Below are 26,221 nucleotides of genomic sequence, written 5' to 3' on the forward strand. Positions count from 1 at the left end.
AAGGGGGCATATAAACAGACAATGAAAGCTCTTACAATATTCAATGATTACATTTCTCTAAAACATGTTATAGGCTACATGTGTACCACCAAGTTAGAACAGTAGGCGAAATGAAGAGGCAAAAATAGACCAGATTATTAGGGTGAGGCACATTGAACGCAGTTTGGGTCTTTGCGTGTCAAAAAAGATAGAGCACAACTTGACACATTAAAAAAGCTTTTAATTTGACAAGTCAAATAACACAATTTAATTATAGAATGTTGTGTGTGCTAAATTTGCACGTGCAAGCCAAGTGCCACCACTACTGTCAGTAACTCTGTCAAAGCTGTACAAAGCAAACAAGCACACACAACAAGCACACACCGGCGACGAACGATGTGTTTACAAAACCGCCTTGGTGAAAATAGACCAAATTATTAGGGTGAGACACATGGGCTACTAACAGCTTACTACACAACATACACTTAGGTATACTGTAGCTAAGAAACTAATACTATCTCCCTTGCATATTATATCATTTATGCAGCAGCATGCAAGACATTTTTGGACTCACCTTGTGAAGGTGGCACGGCTGTCCTCTTTGGGCAAATTTTGTCATCAAACTTTGGCATCAAAGTCTGGCATTCTCTGGATTTATGGTGGGAACTCGAGAAAAGAAAAACACAGCCACTACATTGAATAGCAGGGTAACGTCAGTGGTTGCTTTGCAATGCTTGCAGTTAGCCACTGATTCCTTCCAAACGACTCATTGTTAAATTTGCGATTTCCAACTTGTTGTGTAATCTTTATGTCCAATGGCCGATGAGCACCGATAAGTTTTATCTATAATTTATCTTCATTATTTATCTTCATATGACAAGGATTAAAATGGATTTGCCAGGAGATTGTCGATTTAATTCATGATGATGATGATTGCTAGCTAAGACTTGTGTTGATGTTGACATCAGTCCAATCAAAGCTACTGTACATATAATGTGATTTAACATAATTTTATCTGTGGCCAATGACCTTGAGCCTTCTTGGAAGGGCACTTGTAATATAACTCTATGGCAGGACCTAAAGGGCTGAAATTATGGATGTCTACCCTTACTAACTTAAACTTGGCAATGACGTACTGTCCCCATGAGTGACTGAACACTGAGCCAATCATGGCGCAATGCTCCTATTTTCTGCTGGCTCGCCCCACCACCACAGAAAGCACTAAGCTAGGCTGAAACACCAGCATTTTGGAGCTGCCTAACTCAAGAAAACAAAAAAGAGGCTGTGTGCATGCAGCTTTATTATCTGAATGATAGGTATATATTTTATTACATTGTTTGCAAACTGATATGTGACACGAATTAATTCCAAAATAACATGCAAAACAGGTAAGCCCCCCCCAAAAAATGTATATGTACAGTTGAAGTCGGAAGTTTACATTCACTTAGGTTGGAGTCATTAAAACTTGTTTTTCAACCACTCCACAAATTTCTTGTTAACCTGTTGAGGATGGGGGCGCTGTTGTGACTATTTATGCTAATCGTGTAATTTTTGAAACGGCTTCCCACAAAATCCTTGATCGTACAATATGCATATTATTATTATTATTGGATAGAAAACAGTCTATAGTTTCTATAGGAGTTGAAATTTTGTCTCTAAGTGGAACAGAGCCCATTCTACAGCAATTTCCCTGACATGGAGTCAGATTTCAGAAATTTTGGCCCCTGATCTGGAGTCAGTTAAAAGGGCACTGTTATTGCTATGAGTATACGGACACTGCTTACGTCTTCCCCTGGATGCCTTTACGTGATGACGATTTGAATGGGGTCGATTGCGCGTTCACAGGCACTACAAATTAAAAAACCCTTAGGCTAGTCACTCTTTTCTTGGTGCGTCATGCGCCTAGAGGACACCAACCCGCACCTGTTCCAAGCATTAGTGGAGGGAGTAATATTACTCGGGTCATGTTTCTACTCGTTATGGGAGTTAAAAACATCATAAGGTAGTTAATTTAAAGCGTTTTATAGCAATTTATATCCGTTTAGTGCGATTTTGGGACATTTATTTCTGAAACGCTGTGAATTGCTGGGCACGCTTCCAGTTCATCCCGAACGCAGTTGGCATTTCCACATGGCAAGAGGACAGCTTTCCACCAAAAGACGATTACTCCCAAGAAAGGATCCTTTGCCCAAGATACTGATGGAAGAACAGCTCAAAGTAGGACATTTTTATTATGATAAATCGTGTTTCTGTCGAAAAATGTTAGTGGCTTAGGACGCCATGTTTTTTGACGTAGCTTCGCTTGGCGCAAACTGTATTGAAAAGTAAGGATAAATTAAAAAATGTACTTCCGCGATTGTATTAAGAATTAAATTGTCTATCAATCCCTGTCCACCCTATATTTTTTAGTCACGTTTATGAGTATTTATGTATAAGAGTAGATCACTGTCTAAGTGGCGCACGGACATTTTCTCACCAGCTTGGCTACATTTCACATTGTCTAACCATGATTTTGGTGGCTAAATATAAACATTTTCGATCAAACTCTATATGGATTGTGTAATATGATGTTACAGGAGTGTCATCTGAAGAATTCTGAGAAGGTTAGTGAAAAAATTAATATATTTTGGCGATGTTGACTTTTATCGCTCACTTTGGCTAGAATCAATGCTGGGCTGCTATGTGCTATGTGCTATGCTAATATAACGATTTATTGTGTTTTCGCTGTAAGACACTTAGAAAATCTGAAATATTGTCTGTATTCACAGGATCTGTGTCTTTCGATTAGTGTATGCTGTGTATTTTTACGAAATGTTTGATGATTAGTAAGTAGGTAAACACGTTGCTCAATGTAGTTTTTCTAGTCCATTTGTGACGGTGGGTGCAATTGTAACCTATGCCATCTACCTGAAATATGCACTTTTTTCTAACAAAACCTATCCCATACCATAAATATGTTATCAGACTGTCATCTGATGAGTTTTTTTCTTGGTTAGGGGCTATAAATATCTTAGTTTAGCCGAATTGGTGATAGCTACTGGTGTTGGTGGACAAATAAAAGATGGTGGATTATGCTAATGCGTTTTTAGGTAATAGATGTACATCTTTACATATTGTGTCTTCCCTGTAAAACATTTTAAAAATCGGACATGTTGGCTGGATTCACAAGATCTGTGTCTTTCATTAGCTGTATTGGACTTTAATGTGTGAAAGTTAAATATTTAAAAAAAATATTTTCTTTGAATTTCGCGGCTCTGCCTTTTCAGTGGGTAGGGGGGGGGGGGGGGGAGTGCCGCTAGCGGCACCCTCATCCTAGACAGGTTAACAAACTATAGTTTTGGCAAGTCGGTTAGGACATCTACTTTGTGCATGACAGAGTAATTTTTCCAACAATTGTTTACAGACAGATTATTTCACTTCTAATTCACTGTATCACAAATCCAGTGGGTCAGAAGTTAATATACAATAAGTTGACTGTGCCTTTAAACAACTTGAAAAATTCCAGAAAATTATGTTATGGCTTTAGAAGCTTCTGATAGACTAATTGACATCATTTGAGTCAATTGGAGGTGTACCTGTGGATGTATTTCAAGGCCTACCTTCACACTCAATGCCTCTTTGCTTGACATCATGGGGAAATCAAAATAAATCAGCCAAGACCTCAGAAAATAATTGTAGACCTCCACAAGTCTGGTTCATCCTTGGGAGCAATTTCCAAACGCCTGAAGGTACCACGTTCATCTGTACAAACAATAGTACGCAAGTATAAACACCATGGGACAACGCAGCCATCATACCACTCAGGAAGGAGACGCGTTCTGTCTCCTAGAGATGAACGTACTTTGGTGTGAAAAGTGCAAATCAATCCCAGAACAGCAGCAAAGGACCTTGTGGAGATGCTGGAGGAAACAGGTACAAAAGTATCTATATCCACAGTAAAACGAGTCCTATATCGACATAACCTGAAAGGCTTCTCAGCAAGGAAGAAGCCACTGCTCCAAAACCACCATAAAAAAAGCCAGACTACGGTTTGCAACTTCACATGAGGACAAAGATCGTACTTTTTGGAGAAATGTCCTCTGGTCTGATGAAACAAAAATAGAACTGTTTGGCCGTAATGACCATCGTTATGTTTGGAGGAAAAAGGGAGAGGCTTGCAAGCCGAAGAACACCATCCCAACCGTGAAGCACGGGGGTGGCAGCATCATGTTGTGGGGGTGCTTTGCTGCAGGAGGGACTGGTGCACTTCACAAAATAGATGGCATCATGGGGGAGGAAAATGATCTGGATATATTGAAGCAACATCTCAAGACATCAGTCAGGAAGTTAAAGCTTGGGTCGCCAATGGGTCTTCCAAATGGACAATGACACCAAGCATACTTCCATAGTTGTGACCAAGTGGCTTAAGGACAACAAAGTCAAGGTAATGGAGTGGCCATCACAAAGCCCTGACCTCAACCCTATAGAAAATGTGTGGGCAGAACTGAAAAAGCGTGTGCGAGCAAGGAGGCCTACAAACCTGACTCAGTTACACCAGCTCTGTCAGGAGGAACTTATTGTGGGAAGCTTGTGGAAGGCTACCCAACACGTTTGACCCAATTTAAAGGCAATCCTACCAAATACTAATTGCATGTATTGTTACGTTCCCCAGTTTCTGTGTTCTGTTTTGTATTTTAGTGTGTGTGTTTCAGGAGATGGCTTCCTGAAATACTCCCCAACCAGCTGATTGGTCAACCCCAGGCTAATTGGTGATTGGAGCTGACCCCGCCCCCTCGTCAAGAAGCAGCTGACTCTAATCACCATTGCCACCTGAAGATAAAAGCCAGTGTTCTGCCCAAGAGAGTGAAGATTGAGAGAGGAGAGGGAGAGAGAGGAGATGAGATTTGGAGTAGAGATTTGGAGATTGAGAGAGAAAAATTAGATTGTGATATAGTGTGGGTTGTGTATCAGAAAGTGTGGTATGTACTGTTGTTGTTGGTAGCAGTTTTTCTATGTCCTGTGTTTGAGTGTTTGTGAAATCATTAATAATTACTCTGTTTCATTTGTTCCCAGGGGGGAAGGAGAAGGCACTTTGGGAGTGCTTAGGCAAGAGGCCCGCGGGCATACATATACCCATAGTATATTTACTGTCTAGGCACACTAGGTAAGACCTGGGCGGACCACCCCCTGTATTTTGGTTAGGGCACCAGGCGGTGTTAAGTTAGGTAAGTTAAGTGGGTAGGCAGGTTAGATAGGAGAGGGGGAACTTTGATATTTACTTTCTTTGCTTTGGTTCCGTCCAGCCCCTTTTCCCCATATTACCGTGTAAGAAAATAAATCCAAGTAAACGGTAAAATCTGCTTTTGTGTCATCCTTGCTCGCACCTACAGTCCATACCTCTTGCACTTCAGAGAGTTGAGTTATAGCAGGGAGTTGCGTTCCCTCTTCGCAGAGGCGTGCGTAACATAATGGGGGCTCATCCGGGATTCCATTAAACCCACCGGACCCTGCTGCACTGAGCTCTCTGTTGTTAGTGATTGAGGTGTGATGGTAGGTTGTGAGTCTGGATGACTGGTTTAGTTTGTGTGTTCAGTAAATTGCTGTGTACAAGATGGCTGCCTCAGCCATCTCCAAGTTCATTGATGCGCCCTCTATTGATTGTTTGGTGAGGTTTCGAAAAGTAGACCTTATAGCTATAGCTGACCATTATGGATTTGTTATCCCTGAGAAAGCCCTAAAGGCTGAGCTTTTGGTGCTAGTCAGGGAGGGATTAGTAAGAGAAAGAATTCTCTCATTGAAAGGAGAGGAGACGGGTAGACTTTCCGATGCCAAGTCGGAGGACAGGGCGGAGGAAGGGGTTGCTCGTACCCCCTTTACATTGCCTCGATTCGATCCTTTATCTTCTGCTTCAGGTCGTTCAGACGGGACCGCTAGGCTAAAGGTGAGGCTGGCCTGGTTAGAAATGGAGCAAAAAGATAAAGAAAAACAAATGCATTTTGACCTTGAAATTAGGAAAATAGAAGCCGACAAGGAGGTGAGGATCCGACAACTGGAGCTAGAAGCTGGCTCCGGTACGACTCCAAAAGCTGCTCAGCATCAAGCCCACTTTGATGTAAGTAAAAATATAGCTTTAGTCCCACCATTCCGAGAGTCGGAAGTGGATTCCTATTTCTCTGCGTTTGAGCGTGTGGCCGCTGTGCTACATTGGCCACTCGAGGTTTGGCCTCTCCTGTTACAATGTAAATTGTCTGGGAAAGCCCAGGAAGTAGTAGCTGCTCTCTCCCTGGAAGACAGTTTACACTATGATACAGTTAAAACTACCGTGTTGCGGGCTTATGAGTTGGTGCCTGAAGCTTATAGACAGCGCTTCAGGCACTACAAGAAACTCTCTCACCGTACTTTTGTTGAGTTTGCTAGGGACAAAGAGTCTCTGTTTAATCGATGGTGTTCAGCCAGCAAAGCTAACACCTTTGCTGATATTCGGGAGTTGATGCTGTTGGAGGATTTTAAAAGTAACCTCCCTGATAGAATTGTAGTTCATTTAAATGAACAGAAAGTGGTGACATTGGCCCAGGCAGCAGTGTTGGCAGATGAGTACGCTTTGACACACAAGACTGTCTTTGGTGCACCTCGTTTTGAAGGTAGACTGATTACGTCATCAGTGCCTCATTCAGGTCGTTTTTCCTCTGACAAGTCTTTTCATGAAATCCGTGAATGTTTTTACTGTCACCAAAAGGGTCACGTGATTGCGGACTGCCCAGTTTTGAAAAATAAACCGAAACAGTCCCAGTCACCTTCCCCAAAAAGGAAAAGTTTGGGTTTAGTCAAGTCTTTGGCTCGTCCGTTGGTCCGAGGTATTGATTCAGCATTTGAGAAACCGGATCCTGTTTATGCTCCGTTTATTTCTGCCGGTTGTGTTTCCTTAACTGGAGAACAAGCTGATGAAAAGCCAATTAAAATCTTACGAGACACCGGGGCGGCGCAGTCAGTAATTATTACTGATGCTTTACCCTGGTCTCCTGAAACGTATTGTGGCTCGCATGTTATATTACAGGGGATAGAGACAAAAACAGTACCTGTACCATTACACTGGGTCCACTTAGTGTCAGACTTGGTATCAGGACGTTTCCGTGTTGGTGTAGTGTCTACACTGCCAGTAAAAGGAGTCACATTGCTATTAGGGAATGATATTGCTGGTGGTAACGTTACTCCTGTGTTAGAGGTAGTAGACAACCCAGAAAGCAAAATTGCAGATGAGAAATTGGTTCAAGCATTTCCACATGTTTTTCCTGCTTGTGTCTTAACGAGGGCACAATCTCGCAAGCTTGGAGATGTGGTGGATTTGGCTAGTTCCATTTTTGAGAATGTTGAAGTAGAAGACAATGCACCGAGTATTCCTTCTGCAAGTCCGACAGTTTTTACTCCTGTAAAAACTAAGGAAGGGGACTGCGAAATCGCACCCCAATTACATGACATTCTTTTGTCTGTCACCCCTGAGAAGGTGATTGAATGTCAAAAAGGAGACACCAGTCTTCGTAAGTGTTTTGCTTCGGTAATTTCCATTGAAGAAGCTAAAACTAGAGAGACTGCCTACTTTATGGAAGCAGGAGTTTTGATGCGTAAATGGGCAGCTCATGACACCGTTAATGACTGGAGTGAAGTGTGTCAAGTGGTTGTTCCTACACCGTTCCGACAGCAGGTGCTGTCACTCGCCCATGACCAGGCGTGGTCTGGACATTTGGGGATCACAAAGACTTATAACCGGGTCCTTCGTCATTTTTTCTGGCCAGGTTTGAAGTCTGACGTGGTCCAATTTTGTAAAACATGTCACGTATGTCAACTCACTGGGAAAGCGAATCAAACAGTTCCTAGAGCACCGCTCTACCCGATTCCTGTGGTGGGGGAACCGTTTGAAAGAGTGATAGTTGATTGTGTAGGTCCGTTGCCAAAAACCAGGTCAGGTAACCAGTTCCTATTAACAATAATGTGCAGTGCTACTCGATACCCAGAGGCTATTCCTCTCCGTACTATTACGGCTAAGACTGTGGTGAAGGCACTGGTGAAGTTCTTCTCTACGTTTGGACTCCCTAAAGTAATCCAAACAGATCAGGGATCCAACTTTATGTCCAAAATGTTTTCAAATGTGTTAAAGACATTGTGTATTTCCCATCAGGTCTCAAGTCCGTATCATCCAGAGAGTCAAGGGGCTCTCGAACGCTGGCATCAAACACTGAAGGCAATGCTACGCAAGTATTGTATGGATACCAGTACCGATTGGGATGAGGGGGTGCCCTTTGTCCTATTTGCTATAAGGGAAACGATACAAGAGTCCTTAGGGTTCAGCCCTGCTGACCTTGTGTTTGGACATACCCCAAGGGGTCCGCTGAAAGTGTTGAAGGAGCATATCTTATCTCCTACACCCAGTAGCGCCCCTAAAAATGTGTTGGATTATGTCAGTAAGATGCGGGAGAAACTGCACGCCGCATGTGCGTTGGCCCAAAAGTCTCTTTCCTCTTCGCAAAAACGCATGAAGGTGCATTATGACAAAAAGGCTGTTGGCCGTTCTTTTGCACCAGGGGATCAAGTTTTAGTTTTGTTGCCAATTCCTGGCTCATCTCTGTCAGCACGCTTTTCTGGACCATATTTGGTGGAAAAGAAACTCAGTGACACAAACTATGTGATAAAGACCCCAGATCGAAGGCGTTCTTCCCGTGTGTGTCATGTTAACATGCTAAAAGAATATTATGTACGTGACTCTCCACACAGCTCCTCAAGTAAGCCGGTCCAGCCCGCCGTCTCCAGTGTGGCTGCGGTGGTGCTGAAGCCTGGCTGGGACCTAGAGGAGGTTAAGGAGGATGGGTTGGAGTTACGCCATACGTTACAGCAGTGTGAACGCCTATGTAATTCAGAGATGCTGAAGAAGTTACCCTCTCAAATGGAACATTTGGATAACGTTCAAACTAAGGACCTTATCCTATTGATAAACAGTTTTCTCAGTGTGTTTCAGGACGTTCCAAGTCGCACGTCCATCTTGGAACATGACGTGGATGTAGGGAATGCGGCTCCTATACGTCAGCATCCGTACCGGGTTAATACAAAGAAAAGGGAGGTAATGAAAAGTGAGGTAGCTTATTTATTACAGAATGACATGGCAAAACCCAGTAACAGCTCCTGGAGTTCCCCATGTATTCTTGTTCCTAAGCCTGACGGTACGTCCCGCTTATGCACGGACTATCGTAGAGTAAATGCAGTTACAAAGTCTGATTCTTTTCCTCTACCTCGATTAGATGACTGCATTGATAGAATTGGCTCTGCTGCTTACGTTAGTAAGTTAGATTTGTTAAAAGGTTATTGGCAGGTGCCTCTGACCTCTAGAGCTTCTGACATATCGGCTTTTGTTACGCCTGATAACTTTGTACAATACACTGTGATGCCCTTTGGCATGTGTAATGCACCTGCTACTTTTCAGCGTCTAGTTAACATTGTGTTTGCAGATGTGCCAAATTGTACTGCATACCTTGATGATGTGGTGATCCATTCGTCTACTTGGTCTGATCATCTCTCCACTTTGAAAAGTGTGTTTCAGCGGTTGGAGAATGCTTCTTTAACCCTCAATTTGGCCAAGTGTGAGTTTGGGAAGGCTACGGTGACTTACTTAGGGAAACAAGTGGGACGAGGTCAAGTGCGCCCAGTAACTGGCAAAGTGGAAGCAATTGTTGCTTTTCCTGCTCCCACGACTCGACGCCAGTTGCGCAGATTCCTAGGGATGGTAGGGTACTATCGTACATTCTGTAAGAATTTCTCGACGGTAGTAGCTCCCCTTTCATCTCTGCTTAGTCCCAAGGTACCATTTAGGTGGTCCAAGGACTGTAACCATGCTTTTGAGTCCGCTAAAGCGCTACTTTGTAGTGCCCCAGTGCTTGCCGCCCCCAACTTTGACAAACCTTTTAAGTTGGAGGTTGACGCTAGTATAGTGGGGGTGGGTGCGGTTCTCTTACAGGAAGATGAAGACGGAGTGGATCGGCCCGTCAGTTTCTTCTCCCGTAAGTTCAACTCGTGTCAGTCAAGGTACTCCACAATTGAACAAGAGACGCTAGCTTTATTGCTAGCCTTACAGTTCTTTGAGGTATATGTGGGATCCAGTGCCTTTCCTGTAATGGTCTTCACGGACCATAATCCTTTAGTGTTCTTAAAGCAAATGTACAATCAGAACCGCCGCCTTATGCGGTGGGCTCTGATTGTACAAGGATATAATGTACAGATAGCCTATGTGAAGGGCTCAGCGAATGTGGTTGCTGACGCTCTATCACGGGTTTACTAACTGGGGAAGCATTGGTTTTTGTTATTACAAACTGTATGTTTGCAATTTTTGTGGTGGGCGTGTTACGTTCCCCAGTTTCTGTGTTCTGTTTTGTATTTTAGTGTGTGTGTTTCAGGAGATGGCTTCCTGAAATACTCCCCAACCAGCTGATTGGTCAACCCCAGGCTAATTGGTGATTGGAGCTGACCCCGCCCCCTCGTCAAGAAGCAGCTGACTCTAATCACCATTGCCACCTGAAGATAAAAGCCAGTGTTCTGCCCAAGAGAGTGAAGATTGAGAGAGGAGAGGGAGAGAGAGGAGATGAGATTTGGAGTAGAGATTTGGAGATTGAGAGAGAAAAATTTGATTGTGATATAGTGTGGGTTGTGTATCAGAAAGTGTGGTATGTACTGTTGTTGTTGGTAGCAGTTTTTCTATGTCCTGTGTTTGAGTGTTTGTGAAATCATTAATAATTACTCTGTTTCATTTGTTCCCAGGGGGGAAGGAGAAGGCACTTTGGGAGTGCTTAGGCAAGAGGCCCGCGGGCATACATATACCCATAGTATATTTACTGTCTAGGCACACTAGGTAAGACCTGGGCGGACCACCCCCTGTATTTTGGTTAGGGCACCAGGCGGTGTTAAGTTAGGTAAGTTAAGTGGGTAGGCAGGTTAGATAGGAGAGGGGGAACTTTGATATTTACTTTCTTTGCTTTGGTTCCGTCCAGCCCCTTTTCCCCATATTACCGTGTAAGAAAATAAATCCAAGTAAACGGTAAAATCTGCTTTTGTGTCATCCTTGCTCGCACCTACAGTCCATACCTCTTGCACTTCAGAGAGTTGAGTTATAGCAGGGAGTTGCGTTCCCTCTTCGCAGAGGCGTGCGTAACATGTATGTAAACTTCTGAGCCACTGGGAATGTGATGAATGAAATAAAAGCTGAAATAAATCATTCTCTCTACTATTATTCTGACATTTTATCGTCTTAAAATAAAGTGGTGATCCTAACTGACCTAAGACAGGGAATTTTTACTAGGATTAAATGTCAGGAATTGTGAAAATCTGAGTTTAAATGTATTTGGCTAAGGTGTATGTAAACTTCCGACTTCAACTGTATATATATATTTTTTTTAATTACTAAAAATGTGGGGTTCAAATCACAGGTCGCCACTGTTCATATTATGCAAAAAAACGGACAAAATGTAATGAAGTATGGTGGCCATTGGCTCAATTTATCACAAGGCAAAAATGTTGACTATATTAGCCCACACAGCTACAAGGATGCACTTTCATTCTAGGTTTAGGACCTCAAATTGTAGCTTAGAGACCCTAACTGATGTATAAAACATTCTTAAAACTGTATACATCGGTTTAGATACAAGCATCATGAAACCTTTGTGAAAATATTTTTGGGGGGGATCTAACTTGCTTATCACTTTTTCCATGTTTCTTCCTTCACAAACTGAAATTATGACATCTATGACATCAACCAATATTTGGTTACCTGGTTAATTTTGTGTACAGTTTCCTAGAAACAAGAGGTGGCTCAACTAACCCTTTGGCTCAACTTACCCCACTCTCTCCTACTGACTGGATTAGCTCAATTAACCTAAACTCTACCAACTATTCCAGCAGCCAATGGGGAACAACAAAAGCAGACAAACGAAGAGAGAAATAAACAGTACAAACTGAATTTACCTTTTAAATGTGGTGGATAAGACGGATGACTGAAGACAACGGCATGGAGGACAATGTTGTGCATTTTTAAATGGCTGCCAATCAAACGCTGCCTCTCTCTCCTCCCTTGTTCGCGCTCTCTCTCTCTCCCTCATTTGTTTTCTGTCTCATGAGCAAACTCGCACTGAAAGTCAGAATGTATTAAAAGGATGTTAATGGAGAACCTTGGAGGCTTGACCATGTTCATTCTACTGTAGCTCTACACTGTTTAAAAACAATCTATTTCATCTTGTTATCTAAGCTCTAACAGTGGCCGTCGGTGCCATTTAAGATGAGGGACGACGATAATTTTTTTATGAGCATGGTCTTATTTCTATTACAGCATATTGAATGTGTCATTCAAATTCCATTTACCCAGTTCAATGTAACATCGATAGGTTTATGCTACTACATGATACTTGAATTGTCTCTATATCCATCATGAGGTTAATACAACCTAGCCTACGAATAAAAGTTGAGACAAATTTGAGTATTAAAGATGACAGAAAGTGACACATTAAATACCGCCTTGCACACTCTATCATCTAGCTGATCTAGGGTTTAAACATTAGTCCAACAGTTGAAAACAAGAGTTTTTAAAGGACAAATTCAGGTATGTTTATCCCTTTGTTCGTTCTGTTTGCTTCCATTTAAGAAACATTATTCAACAGAATCGGCGGAATGAATACACCCCTGATCACCCGCAAACACGGCTCAAACAGCACAATCACTTTGCTCATTGTATAATTCCTTCTCGCATCAACACGCTTTCCTCCTCTCACCTTTTCTCTTCGCTTGTGGACTTAATTGCACAACACAACAGCTGTCTGTGACCAGGCAAAAAAACCTTTCCAAGCCAAACCTTCATACCATAATCACTAACCACTACACACAGCCTACATCGTTGTCACCATATTAGCTAACGTCATAGTCAACATAGCTACTCGAACTAACACGTTAGTAAACCCGCTACAATCATGCAGTACAGTGTACAGCAAGCAGTTTGGCAGTTACACCGGCGGGCCCCGGTGGCAATAAACTAATAAAACCAAAAGCTTACCTTGACTTGGAAGAGTTCCAGTGTTAGATAACCATAGCCAGCTAGCTAACATAGCATCCCTCTCTGTTTGAGCCAGGTGTTTGAGTAGGTTAAACAAGCTAGCTGCATTCACTAGCTAAGTAAGTGAAAGTGAAAAAAAATACAACAAAATATAGCTCTCTCTCTCTCGCTTCTCCTTCGTTTTTTGAAGAAATGAATTTGTTCAAAACTGTTCAACTATTGAGTCAACTACTCACCACATTTTATGCACTGCAGTGCTAGATAGCTGTAGCTTATGCTTTCAGTACCAGATTATTTATCTGATCCCTTGATGTCAGTTCATGCTGCAAGAGGTCTGATTGGTTGGAGGACTACTGTGTAAGCCTATGAAAGGGGGTGAGAACCATGAACCTCCTAGGTTTTGTATAGAAGCCAATGTACCCAGAGGAGGACAGAAACTAGGTGTCCTCCGGCTACACCATGATGCCACGCCAGAGAGTGCTGTTGAGGCTACTGTAGACCTTCATTGCAAAACAGTGTGTGTTTATTAATTATTTGGTGACGTGAATATATAACTGTTTTTGTGTTGAATTTTTATGAATTTCATTGAGGTAGATGGTCCTCCCCTCCCTCCTCTGAGGAGCCCCGACTGAGCTCTATAGAGGGGGTGCTGAGGAGTATTTTTGTCCGAGCAATAAAGGCCTAGTTCACACATTTCTGGGAATTAAAAAAAAAGTTATAATTATTCATTTATTTTTCAGCTAGGATTGGGTTGTAACCAGTGCTATAGTCATTTGACACAAAAATATAGGTCTTTGGCCACGCACACCAGCATTGGGTTTGGCCTTCGACAGAACAATGCATATGCTGAAAATACCTCATCCCTATTATAAAATATGGTGGTGGATCTTTGATGTTATGGGGCAATTTTGCTTCCACTGGTCCTGGGGCCCTTCTTAAGGTCAAGGGCATCGTGAACTTTACCAAGTACCAGGACATTTAGCCTGCTTGCCATCTCTGTTGAGATATTACATTCCACTCGTTGCCACTTCTGCCATTTGCCAAAGAGACGGGCAGTTCAGCAATCTTCAAATATGAACATTCTATCATTAATGAGCTTGAGGAGATCAGAAGACTTGATCCTAATTCGATAATCCTCACAGCTATCATCTAACCACAATATTTATCATCATAATTTATACATTTTATTGGAAACATTATAACATTGGGCATTCTGACGTAATACATTTAATTAGAACATAAAAATTGCCACGCGGAGAAAAGAAGCTTCCCGTTTACGACATTTTTACCACCAGCCAATGTGATCAGCTTTTTCATTGGGAGGGACGTCTAACGTGGATCGCGAAAATAATGATTATGATCACATTTCCTCAATTTAAATACTATGTGGACAACTATAAGCTACATTTGCCAGCCAAGCACCAGTGATCAGTGTAGCCATTTATCGTACAGACATGAAACACTATCTTCACGCCTAGAATTTTAAAAAACACAAGCTTCCGTCATAGACTCAATTGAATAAAAAAATTAAAATAAGAATTACAGGAGGCAGTTCATGTCCATTCAGAAAGTATCCTAAAGTAGCCTGTCTGGCCTCCATATTAATAAGAGAGGAGGGACAAATAATCTAACTGAAATGAGCAGAACAAAATTGTAAAAATGTAAGGAAGTCATGATGAGTAGCAAGTGCGAGGAATGACGACAGGTGCCAGTTTTGCGTTTGTTTCCTCTCATTATTGGGATGCAACTGAAGCAAATGTAGCTCAATTGAATCTTGTAGCCTAATATATTTTCCATATCATTATTTATTTTTCTCATTACGGACCCCTCTCTAGCCACTTTGAACAACATGATCTTGCATTGACACTGCCTTCTCAAAGGAATGACCGCAGCATGTCGTAACGGTATTGTTTATTGTAAATTCTATATTGCGCGCACCCATGTACCATAATGTTGTCATGGAAAATATTAATATTGTTTCCAACTACCAACCAGCAACTGTACCGTAAATCTGGCTGCATATTGAACATTGAGAGTACCGAAAGGCCAGTCTTTTTGGCAAGTGACAGGAGTGATAAGGACTGGAATGTTAGTTAAAAATACTGGTACTCAGACTAGGTTGCCTCTGCCAGGACAATAACCACAAGCACACATCAAAATCCCCAAAGAACTGATTAATTGTCCACAAAATCAACATTTTGCAAATACCGTCTCAGTCTCCAGAAGCACAGATGAAGGATATCAAGGATCTGGAAATATTCTGTATGGAGGACTGGTCTAAGATCCCTCCCAATGTGTTCTCCAAAAAAGGCTTAGTGTCGTTATCCTTGCAAAGGGAGGGTGCAAGAGTATTGAAAACAGGGGAGGCAATAATTTTGACCCCTATCTTTTTGCGAGTTAAAAAACCTTACTTGTCAAACAAAATCTCCTACTCTGAGCAATTGTATTAGTAAAAAAGTATATAATTGAAAAAAAAATTTTTGCATACAATATCGCTCAGGATTTGTATTATTTAATTATACAGTATTTTTTTCTCATCTTCATCAGGGGATCAATAACTCCGGACCCCACTGTATAAATAGATACACACACTCTCCCCAGACATGCCACTTCAGACACTGAGGAGCACAATTAGATAACCTGCAAACTGTGACGGACAGCTTGTTTACCCATCCTGTTTGCTCAAATTAAGATGAGGGAAAGCAAACATGACTGTAAGGGCCACTTTGTGTGGTGTTTGTATAGTAGCAGCTTATTGACCTAGCCTACTGTTGAGACCTAGCCTACTTTAATGATAATCCCCCTGCCAGTTCCACTACACTGACACACACACCACTAACTAAACCCACACAGAGGTATACCGTAGGCTTACAGTTTTGTAGTACTGCTATACTGATACACATGCCTTCTACAGACATGAGTAGTGAGATGGGGAGTGTATGAGTACATTGATTGAGGGCCACTCAACCCACTGACCACCAGTTATCTTCTACGACCTCTCTCTCTACCCCCCTCGTTCTCTCTCTTTCGCTCTCTCTCTCACACACACACACTCTCTCTCCCTTCCTCTCTCTTTCTCTCTTCTTCCCTGGGTTTTATTGGTGAGATAACAAATGCCTGGTCAGCCAGAGAGAGAAAGAAAGAGGAAGAGGATGTGATAAACACGGCTCTCCTGTCCGTGTCACTTCCTCTCTGGGCTGTTATTCATCACCTGCACAATTCATCCTCCATTAAATTAGAAGAAAAAAAGAAAAATCACTTCCTTCTATTGGCCCCCTTTGATATTTTTGATTTGACAGAGTACCTGCTATTGAGCATCTCAAGCCTCTCAAATCTCCCATTTCTAATATGTCTCTATCGCTCTCTGATTCGCTCTCTCTACGAGCTCCGCAAATCCTTTAGAGACGCAAAACTTGAATTGATGTTCGACAACTCAGACCCGCGTCGCATGTGACAAGGACTACAGCTTTCTAAACCTCCCATCCATATAGAAATTAAAGATGAAATAAAATGTCCTCGGGATCTATATAAGTGGAACAAATTGTGCTAAGAGAAACGGAAGAAGCTACAGTTCATGGAAGTTAAGAAATGGTCTGACAAGAACACTAGCTACGAATGTAGAATAAATATTGTTAAGATGTGTATTTTATCCAAGGTAATGTTCCACCCTCTGCAACTGGATCTTGGAATTCCTGACGACAGGCTGTGAGGATTGGCAACAACACTTCCTCCACATTGACTCTTAACACAGGGGCTCCCCAGGGGTGTGTCCTCAGTCCTCTGCTGTACTCCCTGTTAAGCCACGACTGCGTGGCTTTGCACGACACCAACTCCATCATCAAGTTTGTTGATGACACTATGGTTGTAGGCCTGATAACCAACAACGAAGAGTAAGGGAGGAGGTAAGTGAACTGGCATTGTGGTGTCATGACAACAACCTCTCCCTCAACATCAGCAAAACAAAGGAGCTGATTGTTGATTTCAGGAAGCAGAAGAGTGAACATGCCCCGATCCACATCAATGGGACTGCAGTAGAGAAAGTCACAGGTTCGCTCCAAATACTACCGCTGCACCATCAAGAGCGTTTTGACCGGTTGCATCACGGCCTGGTACAGGAATTGCTCCGTCCACGACCGCAGGGTAGTGAAGACGGCCCAGTCACTGGGACCGTGTTCCAATCCATCCAGGATATCTACTCAAAACAGTGCCTGAGGAAGGCACGCAGCATCATCAAGGACCCCTCACACCCCAGCCACGAGCTGTTCTCTGCCTTACTGTCGGGCAGACGGTATTGGAGCATGAGGTCTGTTACCAACAGGCTCAGAGACAGTTTCTATCTACAAGCCATCAGACTGCTGAACACTTGAACAGGACTAACCAGCTGCTCTGGTTATTTGCACCTTAGCACACATGTACTCACTCATGCACACACTCACACATACATACACTGACAAAACATTAAGAACGCATGCTCTTTCCATGACAGAGACTGACCAGGTAAATACAGGTGAAAGCTATGATCCCTTATTGATATTCCTAGTTAAATCCACTTCAATCAGTGTAGATGAAGCGGAGGAGACAGTTTAAAGAAGGATTTGTAAGCCTTGAGACATGGATTGTGTATGTGTGCCATACGTGGGCCTTTGAATGGGGTATGGTAGTAGGTGCCGGGTGCACCGGATTGTGTCAAGAACTGCAATGCTGCTGGGTGTTTCATGTTCCTGTGTATATCAAGAATGGTCCACCACCTAAAGGACATCCAGCCAACTTGACACAACTGTAGGAAGCATTGGAGTCAACACGTTTTCAACACCTTCTAGAGTCCACGACCCGACGAATTAAGGTTGTTCTGAGGGCAAGGGGGGGGGGGGGGGGGGGGGGGGGGGGGGTTGCAACTCAATATTAGGAAGGTGTTCCTAATGTTTGGTATACTCCGTGTACATGCATGCTATACACACATCACAACTGCTGCTACAAGACTCTTATTTTACTGCTGAATTTATACACTTGCCCCGCATCCCCTTCTTCCCCAATACACGTGTAAATATTGGACTAAATTGTGACTTCCTGTATTATATTTATACAAAAAAATGTATTCTATTCTATTGAGCCATTTACTTTATGTTCATATCCTTATATATTCTTATATTTTATTATTTCTTAGTGTTGTTGCATTGTCGAGAAGGAACCTGGCAAGTAAGCATTTTGTTGGCTGATGTATATATACCATGCATATCCCGTACATATGGCTAATAAAACTTGAAACCTGAGACTCTCTCTCATCTTTCCTTTGTCTGTTTTCTTTTCTGCTCTTTTGATGTACTCTTGTGTTTTGCATATCATTTGCCTGCAGTCCATCCAGAGTAAACAGGGTTAGGTTTGTGATGCTTGACTGAGTTACGGTAAGATCAGCTGTGTGATCCTTTCACAGGTAAAGAGGATACTCCCACACCCTTCTGAGAGGAGTACTAATAAAACACTAGCCAATTAGAATGTGACCAACCCTGCCTTGTTTCATTACAAAATGTTGTAATTGTAAAGAATTCAGTTCCCAGCAATAGGTCTATCTATGTCCATGTATACTGAACAAAAATATGAACGCAACATGCAAAGTGTTGGTCCCATGTTTCATTAGCTGAAATAAAATTTCCCCAGAAATGTTCCACACGCACAAAAAGCTTATTTATCTAAAATGTTGTGCACACATTTGTTTACATCCCTGTTAGTGAGCATTTCTCGTTGTCAAAATAATCCATCCACCTGACAGGTGTGGCATATCAAGAAGCGGATCAATACACAGGTGCACCTTGTGCTGGGGACAATAAAAGGCCACTCTAAAATGTGCATTTTTGTCACACCACACAATGCCACAGATGTCTCAAGTTTTGAGGGAGTGTGCAATTGGCATGCTGACTGCAGGTATGTCCACCAGAGCTGTTGCCAGAGAATGTAATGTTCATTTCTCTACCATAAGCCTCCTCCAGCATCATTTTAGAGAATTTGGCAGTACGTCCAACCAGCCTCACAACCGAATTCCACGTGTAACCATACCAGCTAACGACCTCCATATCCGGCTTCTTCGCCTGTGGGATCAGCTGAGACCAGCCACCCGGACAGCTGATGAAACTCATTCTGATTGGCAGGGCCTGGCTCCGCAGTGGGTGGGCCTGGCTCCCAAATGAGTGGGCCTATGACCTCCCAGGTCCACCCATGGCTGCGCCCCCACCCAGTCATGTGAAATCCATAGATTAGGGCCAAATTTATTTATTTCAATTGACTGATTTCCTTATATGAACTGTAACTCAGCAATATCGTTGAAATTGTTGCATCTTGTGTTTATATTTCTGTGCATTATAGTTCTAGATTTCATTCACCTCATAGCAAGGGTGTTGCAGGCATCAGTAGTTTAACCTTATAAACTTAACATGGGTAAAACATCAGGGTGTAGTTAAACATTCACAAAAGCCTTTCCAGGAACAGTGTACTACTCTACAGTAGCTGTGTTCTGCGCCGAGAAAGGCTTGTGGCGCTAGCTAAAGCTGAGTTCGTGTCATTCAACATTAGCCCCTCCATACTGTATGTCAAAGTCTCTCTGTGGAGAGTTATGGCTTTAATATCATGACCACAAGCCAGGTCCATTTGTTCTCCAGGGCACCTATGAAATGGTCATCGTGATTATGTTTTTACTCAGCCACAGACTTTTATTGGCTCCAAGCTGAAATGTGTTTGTAAAGCATTTTGATATATATATATATATATATATATATATATATATATATATATATATATATATATATATATATATATATATATAGAGAGAGAGAGAGAGAGAGATATAGAGAGAGAGAGAGAGAGATATAGAGAGAGAGAGATATAGAGAGAGAGAGATATAGAGAGAGAGAGATATAGAGAGAGAGAGATATAGAGAGAGAGAGATATAGAGAGAGAGAGATATAGAGAGAGAGATATAGAGAGAGAGATATAGAGAGAGAGAGAGAGAGAGAGAGAGAGAGAGAGAGAGAGAGAGAGAGAGAGACAGAGAGACACAGAGACACAGAGAGAGACACAGAGAGAGACACAGAGAGAGACACAGAGAGAGACACACAGAGAGACACACAGAGAGACACACAGAGAGAGACACACAGAGAGACACACAGAGAGACACACAGAGAGAGACAGACAGACAGACAGACAGACAGACAGACAGACAGACAGACAGACAGACAGGTCAGTTGGAATGAAGATGCTTTTAGAGGTTTTTTGGGGGGGAGGGGACACATACAGTATAATAAGACACAAATGAAATCCTGACATCACATGCAGTGCCTTCGGAAAGTGTTCAGACACCTTGACTTTTTCCACATTTTGTTACGTTACAGCCTTATTCGAAAATTGATAAAATAAAATTAAATCCTCATCAATCTCCACACAATACCCCATAGTCACAAAGTAAAAACTGTTTTTTAGAAATGTTTAGAAATGTATTTAAATTTAAAAACAGAAATACCTTATTTACATACATTTTAAGACCCTTTCCTATGAGACATCTGGGGAAGGGTACCAAAACAAATCTGCAGCATTGAAGGTCCCCAAGAACACAGTGGCCTCCATCATTCTTAAATAGAAGATGTTTGGAACCACCAAGACCCTTCCTAGAGCTGGCTGCCTGGCCAAACTGAGCAATAGCGGGAGAAGGGTCACTCTGACAGAGCTCCAGAGTTCCTCTGTGGAGATGGGAGAACCTTCCAGAAGGACAACCATCTCTGCAGCACTCCACCAATCAGGCCTTTATGTTAGAGTGGCCAGACGACAGCCACTCCTTAGTAAAAGGCACATGACAGCCAGCTTGGAGATAGCCAAAAAGCACCAAAAAACTCTCAGACCATGAGAAACATTATTCTCGGGTCTGATGAAACCAAGAATGAACTCTTTGGCCTGAATACCAAGTGTCACGTCTGGGGGAAACCTGGCATCATCCCTACGGTGAAGCATGGTGGTGCCAGCATCATGTTGTGGGGATGTTTTTCAGGGGCAGGGACTGGGAGACTAGTCAGGATCGAGCTAAAGCTCAACAGAGCAAAGTACAGATAAATCCTTGATGAAAACCTGCTCCAGAGCGCTCAGGAACTCAGACTGGGGCGAAGGTTCACTTTCCAACAGGACAACAACCCTAAGCACACAGGAAAGACAACGCAGGAGTGGCTTCGGGACAAGTCTCTGAATGTCCTTGAGTGGCCGAGCCAGAGCCCGGACTTGAACCCGATCGAACATCTCCAGAGAGACCTGAAAATAGCTTTGCAGCAACGCTCCCCATCCAACCTGACAGAGATTGAGAGGATCTGCAGAGAAGAATGGGTGAAACTCCTCAAATACACGTGTGCCAAGGTTGTAGCGTCATACCCAAGAAGACTAGAGGCTGTATTCGCTGTCAAAGGTGCTTCAACAAAGTACCAAGTAAAGAGTCTGAATACGGGGCCTCCCGGGTGGCGCAGTGGTCTAGGGCACTGCATCGCAGTGCTAACTGCGCCACCAGAGTCTCTGGGTTCGCGCCCAGGCTCTGTCGCAGCCGGCCGCGACCGGGAGGTCCGTGGGGCGACGCACAATTGGCATAGCGTCGTCCGGGGTAGGGAGGGTTTGGCCGGTAGGGATATCCTTGTCTCATCACGCTCCAGCGACTCCTGTGGCGGGCCGGGCGCAGTGGCTCTGTCGCAGCCGGCCGCGACCGGGAGGTCCGTGGGGCGACGCACAATTGGCATAGCGTCGCCCGGGGTAGGGAGGGTTTGGCCGGTAGGGATATCCTTGTCTCATCACGCTCCAGCGACTCCTGTGGCGGGCCGGGCGCAGTGCGCGCCAACCAAGGGGGCCAGGTACACGGTGTTTCCTCCGACACATTGGTGCGGCTGGCTTCCGGGTTGGAGGCGCGCTGTGTTAAGAAGCAGTACGGCTGGTTGGGTTGTGCTTCGGAGGACGCATGGCTTTCGACCTTCGTCTCTCCCGAGCCCGTACGGGAGTTGTAGCGATGAGACAAGGTAGTAATTACTAGCGATTGGATACCACGAAAATTGGGGAGAAAATGGGATAAAATTAAATAAATAAATAAATAAAATAAAAAGAGTCTGAATACTACTTTTCCCCCCCCCATAAATTATCCAAAACTTAAAAACAACTATTTTTGCTTTGTCATTGTGGGTTATTGTGTGTAGATTGATAAGGGGGGAAAAAATTCATACATTTTAAAATAAGGCCTTAACCTAACAAAATGTGGAAAAAGTCAAGGGATTTGAATACCGTTCAAAATTCTAACCGTATGTCCAATCTATGCTCCCATTTTGTTACTATAATATTCGAATATAAATAGAGAATATATTAATACACTGAACAAAAATATAAACGCAACATGTAAAGTGTTGGTCCCATGTTTCATGAGCTGAAATAAAATATCCCAGAAATGTTCCACCACAGACACAAAAAGTTTATTTATCTCTGAGTTTGTGTACAAATTTGTTTCTATCCCTGTTAGTGAGCATTTCTCCTTTGCCAAGATAATCCATCCACCTGACAGGTGTGGCATTTCAAGAAGCTGATTAAACAGCATGATCATTACACATGTAAAAGGACACTAAAATGTACAGTTTTGTCACACAACACAATGCCACAATGGGTGTAATTGGCATTCTGACTGCAGGAATGTCTACCTGTGCAGTTGCTAGAAAATTGAATGTTCATTTCTCTACCATAAAACGTTGTTTTCGAGAATTTGGCAGTGCGTCCAACCGGCCTCACAAACGCAGTCCACGTGTAACCATGCCAGCCAACGACCTCCACATCTGGCTTCTTCACCTGCGGGCTCCTCTGAGACCAGCCACCCGGACAGCTGAGGAGTATTTCTGTCTGTAATAAAGCCCTTTTGTGGGGAAAAACTAATTCTTATTGGCTGGGTCTGGTTCCCCAGTGGGTGGGCCTTTGCCCTCCCAGGCCCATCCATGGCTGTGCCCCTGCTCAGTTGTTAAATCCATAGATTAGGGCCTAATTAATTTATTTGAATTGATTGATTTCTTTATATGAACTGTAACTCAGTAAAATTGTTGAAATTGTTACATGCTGCATTTATATTTTTGTGCAGTATATATTCATATTTAATATTTTCATGTGTAATTTTAATATAATATTTGATAGATGTCCAGTAGATAATGAATGGGGAAAGTCTGCTATACAAAATACAGTCATTCAAAGAAAATGCACAACTTACTTGAAAATCAAAGCACCCATAACCACACCTGGGCCTAAACAAACCATCCCAACTGACACCTGATACAGTGGCTGGCTGTGCTTGAAAACATGCAGGGCTTTGTACACAATGGTTTGCATAATATGAAAAACACCTAGCGCACCTGAACACACCAGGGTAAGCGTGACAATAACTCTCTCTCTGTTTCCCAGAAACAGAATGAACAGACACAGACCTCGGTTCAAATACTTCACTTCTCTGTTTCTCGACCTGCACTCTTGGCGCTCGGAACATATGAATTTCACTGTGCCCTTGCGATTACATCTGCGACCCTGTGCATGTGACTAATAAACTCATCTAATCTAATCATCTAATCTAACACTATTTGAAATCTTTCAGAATCATTGAGTGTTTGCCTGCCTGGAGTGTCAAATGAATGGGGTTTTCTGTTTTGTGACTATTCTAATCGTCCATTAAACCAGGCAAGCTCAATTAAGCACAAATAAAGTATCTGAATAATTAAAAATAGTACTTGAACCCATAGGTCCGACAGACATGTAGGTTTTCCAGAGTTTTCCCTTTCCTGGCCTCATTTATCAAAAAAAAGATAAAAACATCTCGTAAAAAAGATGGTATTTGGGCTATGTGGTTATTTGTAGTGGAAAACAGGCAGGCAGAGATGATGAAGGGCTTTGGGCTAATTTCTCCCTCTAAACCACAGGGTCTCTGAGCGTGCCTCTGTCTCTGGGGAGAAGATGGGGCTGTCGTGGTCCTCCACATACAGCTGTTCAGGGGACATGGATGGAGCACATATAGTATACGCTGGTATGCGGCTGGTAATCTCTATACTGTTGATATGGCTGTATGCATGTATTCTCAGGTTAGCATGACATAATCTGTATATCTCCTGTCACACGTTCATTGAGATATTGTCTATGCCAATGGTGGTATCCACATTAATACATGAAACATTTACATGGGTGTCTTGATTTGTCAAAGGAATGCCCAGCAACCCTCAGCACCCATGACAATTCTAACCATTACCCTCCTCCCTCAAGATCTACCTCACCCTATCATATACCAACTCCACCCAATGATATCCCCCCTTTCCTCTCCTCCCCGTCCCCAGGCCCTACCTGTATGGTGGGAGAGGAGCGGTGCTTGCGGGTGGTGGTGGTGGACATGGTGGTGGTGGTCTCAATAAAGGTGGTGGACATCTCGGGGGGCTGGGCGGTGGTGCGAGCCGACCCGGCCACAGAGGGCACGTCGCCTACCAATCGGACACTGCCGTTGATCTTGATGTTGGGGTTGCCCTCGGCAGCCATGTTGAGGACCTTGAGGCCGTTGTAGTAGAGGCCGGACAGCTGACCCTGGAAGGGCCGACTGCGGTCGCTGCCACCAATGGTGACTGTGGCCTGGGTGTTGAATATCGTTAGCTGCCGACCTAAAGGATGGAACCAGACAGAGGTCATTCACATCAAGGAACAACAAGAGACTGAGTATGAAAATAAGGTCTGTTGACTCAAAGATCCGGCTTCATATGAAAAATGTTGGTCTGCCATGACCTCATTTTGTGTGTGTGTGTGTGTGTGTGTGTGCGTGCGTGCGTGCGTGTGTGTGTGTGTGCGTGTGTGTGTGTGTGTGTGTGTGTGTGTGTACGTCCCTATGTGCACTTATAAGTCCTTGACAATCAAAAGGTCCTTACAGTATATTGTCGATGTCACTATGAGGTCGGTTGTAAAAACCTTTTCGGTGAAACTATAAAGAAAGGTCAACTGAAGAGGCTATAACTAGCCTGGGCCCAGGGAGCTAACCCCAAATATACCGGGTCAACACGTCTGGCTACAAGGGTGATGTCTCCCAGGATGTATTCACTGTAGAAAGGTCATCGTGTTGTTAGCCGTAATTACGAGATTACGGGTTGTGATCTGAGGCTGAGGGAGGAGAGGAGAGAGGAGGACGGAAAGGAGGAGAAAAGGTCAACGCTTTATGTCTGTCTCCTCAAACTGGCCCTTTGGGGCAGCCTCGGATCAGCTGCATCTAATAAGGCTAGAGCTAATGCCATAGCTAAGAAAACAAAGAGTGGGGTAGGGACGAATGTTTAAAAGGCTAGGGCAAATGCTGAAGCCTGAAAGCAGAGAAAGGAACTGATGTTTAAAAAGCTAGGGCTAATGCCAAAGGTATAAATCAGGAGGGCAGGAATCTGAAAGAGAAAAGTAGTACACGAAAAGAGGATATTTACAGTACATGTCAAATCTAAGTATTCTAAGTAATATCACCGACACAGCATCTTGAATAAGCGTATATTTGAAACTTAAAACCACAAAAAATGTATAATATTACAAATCGTAATATTCAATTCAAGTATTGAGTAAACTGTTGAGCTGTTAGAAAATTGTTTACCCAGTTTAATGCAATCATTCTCCAATACCATCAACATAGGATTCTGGTTACAGAATTAACAAAGGATTGTGCATCAAAAGATTATTAACTGACTCAACATTGTAGATGTACAACAGCATATTGATTCATGCATTAGGTGACTACTTGCATTTGAAATGGCATTCAAGTTTAAATGGGTGTTAAAGGGACTTTAGGACATACTTGAACATTGTTACTTCTGTTTTATCGTAAAGCTAATTTTAGAAGGATTCAAGATGTAGAGTATATGAAATAATCTTTTCATGTGTAATATGAACATGAGATAGGATGGAATATTATCTTCAATAGAAGTCCCTTTAACTGAGTAGAGTGATTATGAATTATCATGAGATTTACTTGGGTAATTAACTTGGGTACCAAAAAAAGCTGATCAAACGTATTCGAATTGAGAAAGAAAATGAGGTTAGGAAGTTATTAGTTCATGCTAAAATCATATTTTAACGTAGTAAAATAAATTCAAAGTATCAGTTCAGCAGGCAAATGCAAAAAATAAAAAGTTCAACGTTGAGCTGAATAGA

The 26,221-nt window shown here is 42.8% G+C and overlaps 1 protein-coding gene across 26 annotated transcripts in view; it reads right to left on the reverse strand.

Moving 5' to 3' along the window:
• The window catches only part of nrxn3a (neurexin 3a), a 444,245-nt gene that overhangs the window by 43,365 nt on the left and 374,659 nt on the right, over positions 1-26,221 (reverse strand). For all 26 annotated transcript variants that reach the window (XR_008752966.1, XR_008752968.1, XR_008752965.1 and 23 more), the window contains one exon: positions 24,398-24,705. Coding sequence is in view for 22 of the 26 variants with exons in the window: in XM_055863842.1 (XP_055719817.1) it covers positions 24,398-24,705 (308 nt within the window). In the remaining 4 variants the exon portion in view is untranslated. The remainder of the gene's footprint in view (positions 1-24,397; positions 24,706-26,221) is intronic.

The sequence above is a fragment of the Salvelinus fontinalis genome, chromosome 15 (assembly GCF_029448725.1).
Source record: "Salvelinus fontinalis isolate EN_2023a chromosome 15, ASM2944872v1, whole genome shotgun sequence".
Taxonomy (NCBI): domain Eukaryota; kingdom Metazoa; phylum Chordata; class Actinopteri; order Salmoniformes; family Salmonidae; genus Salvelinus; species Salvelinus fontinalis.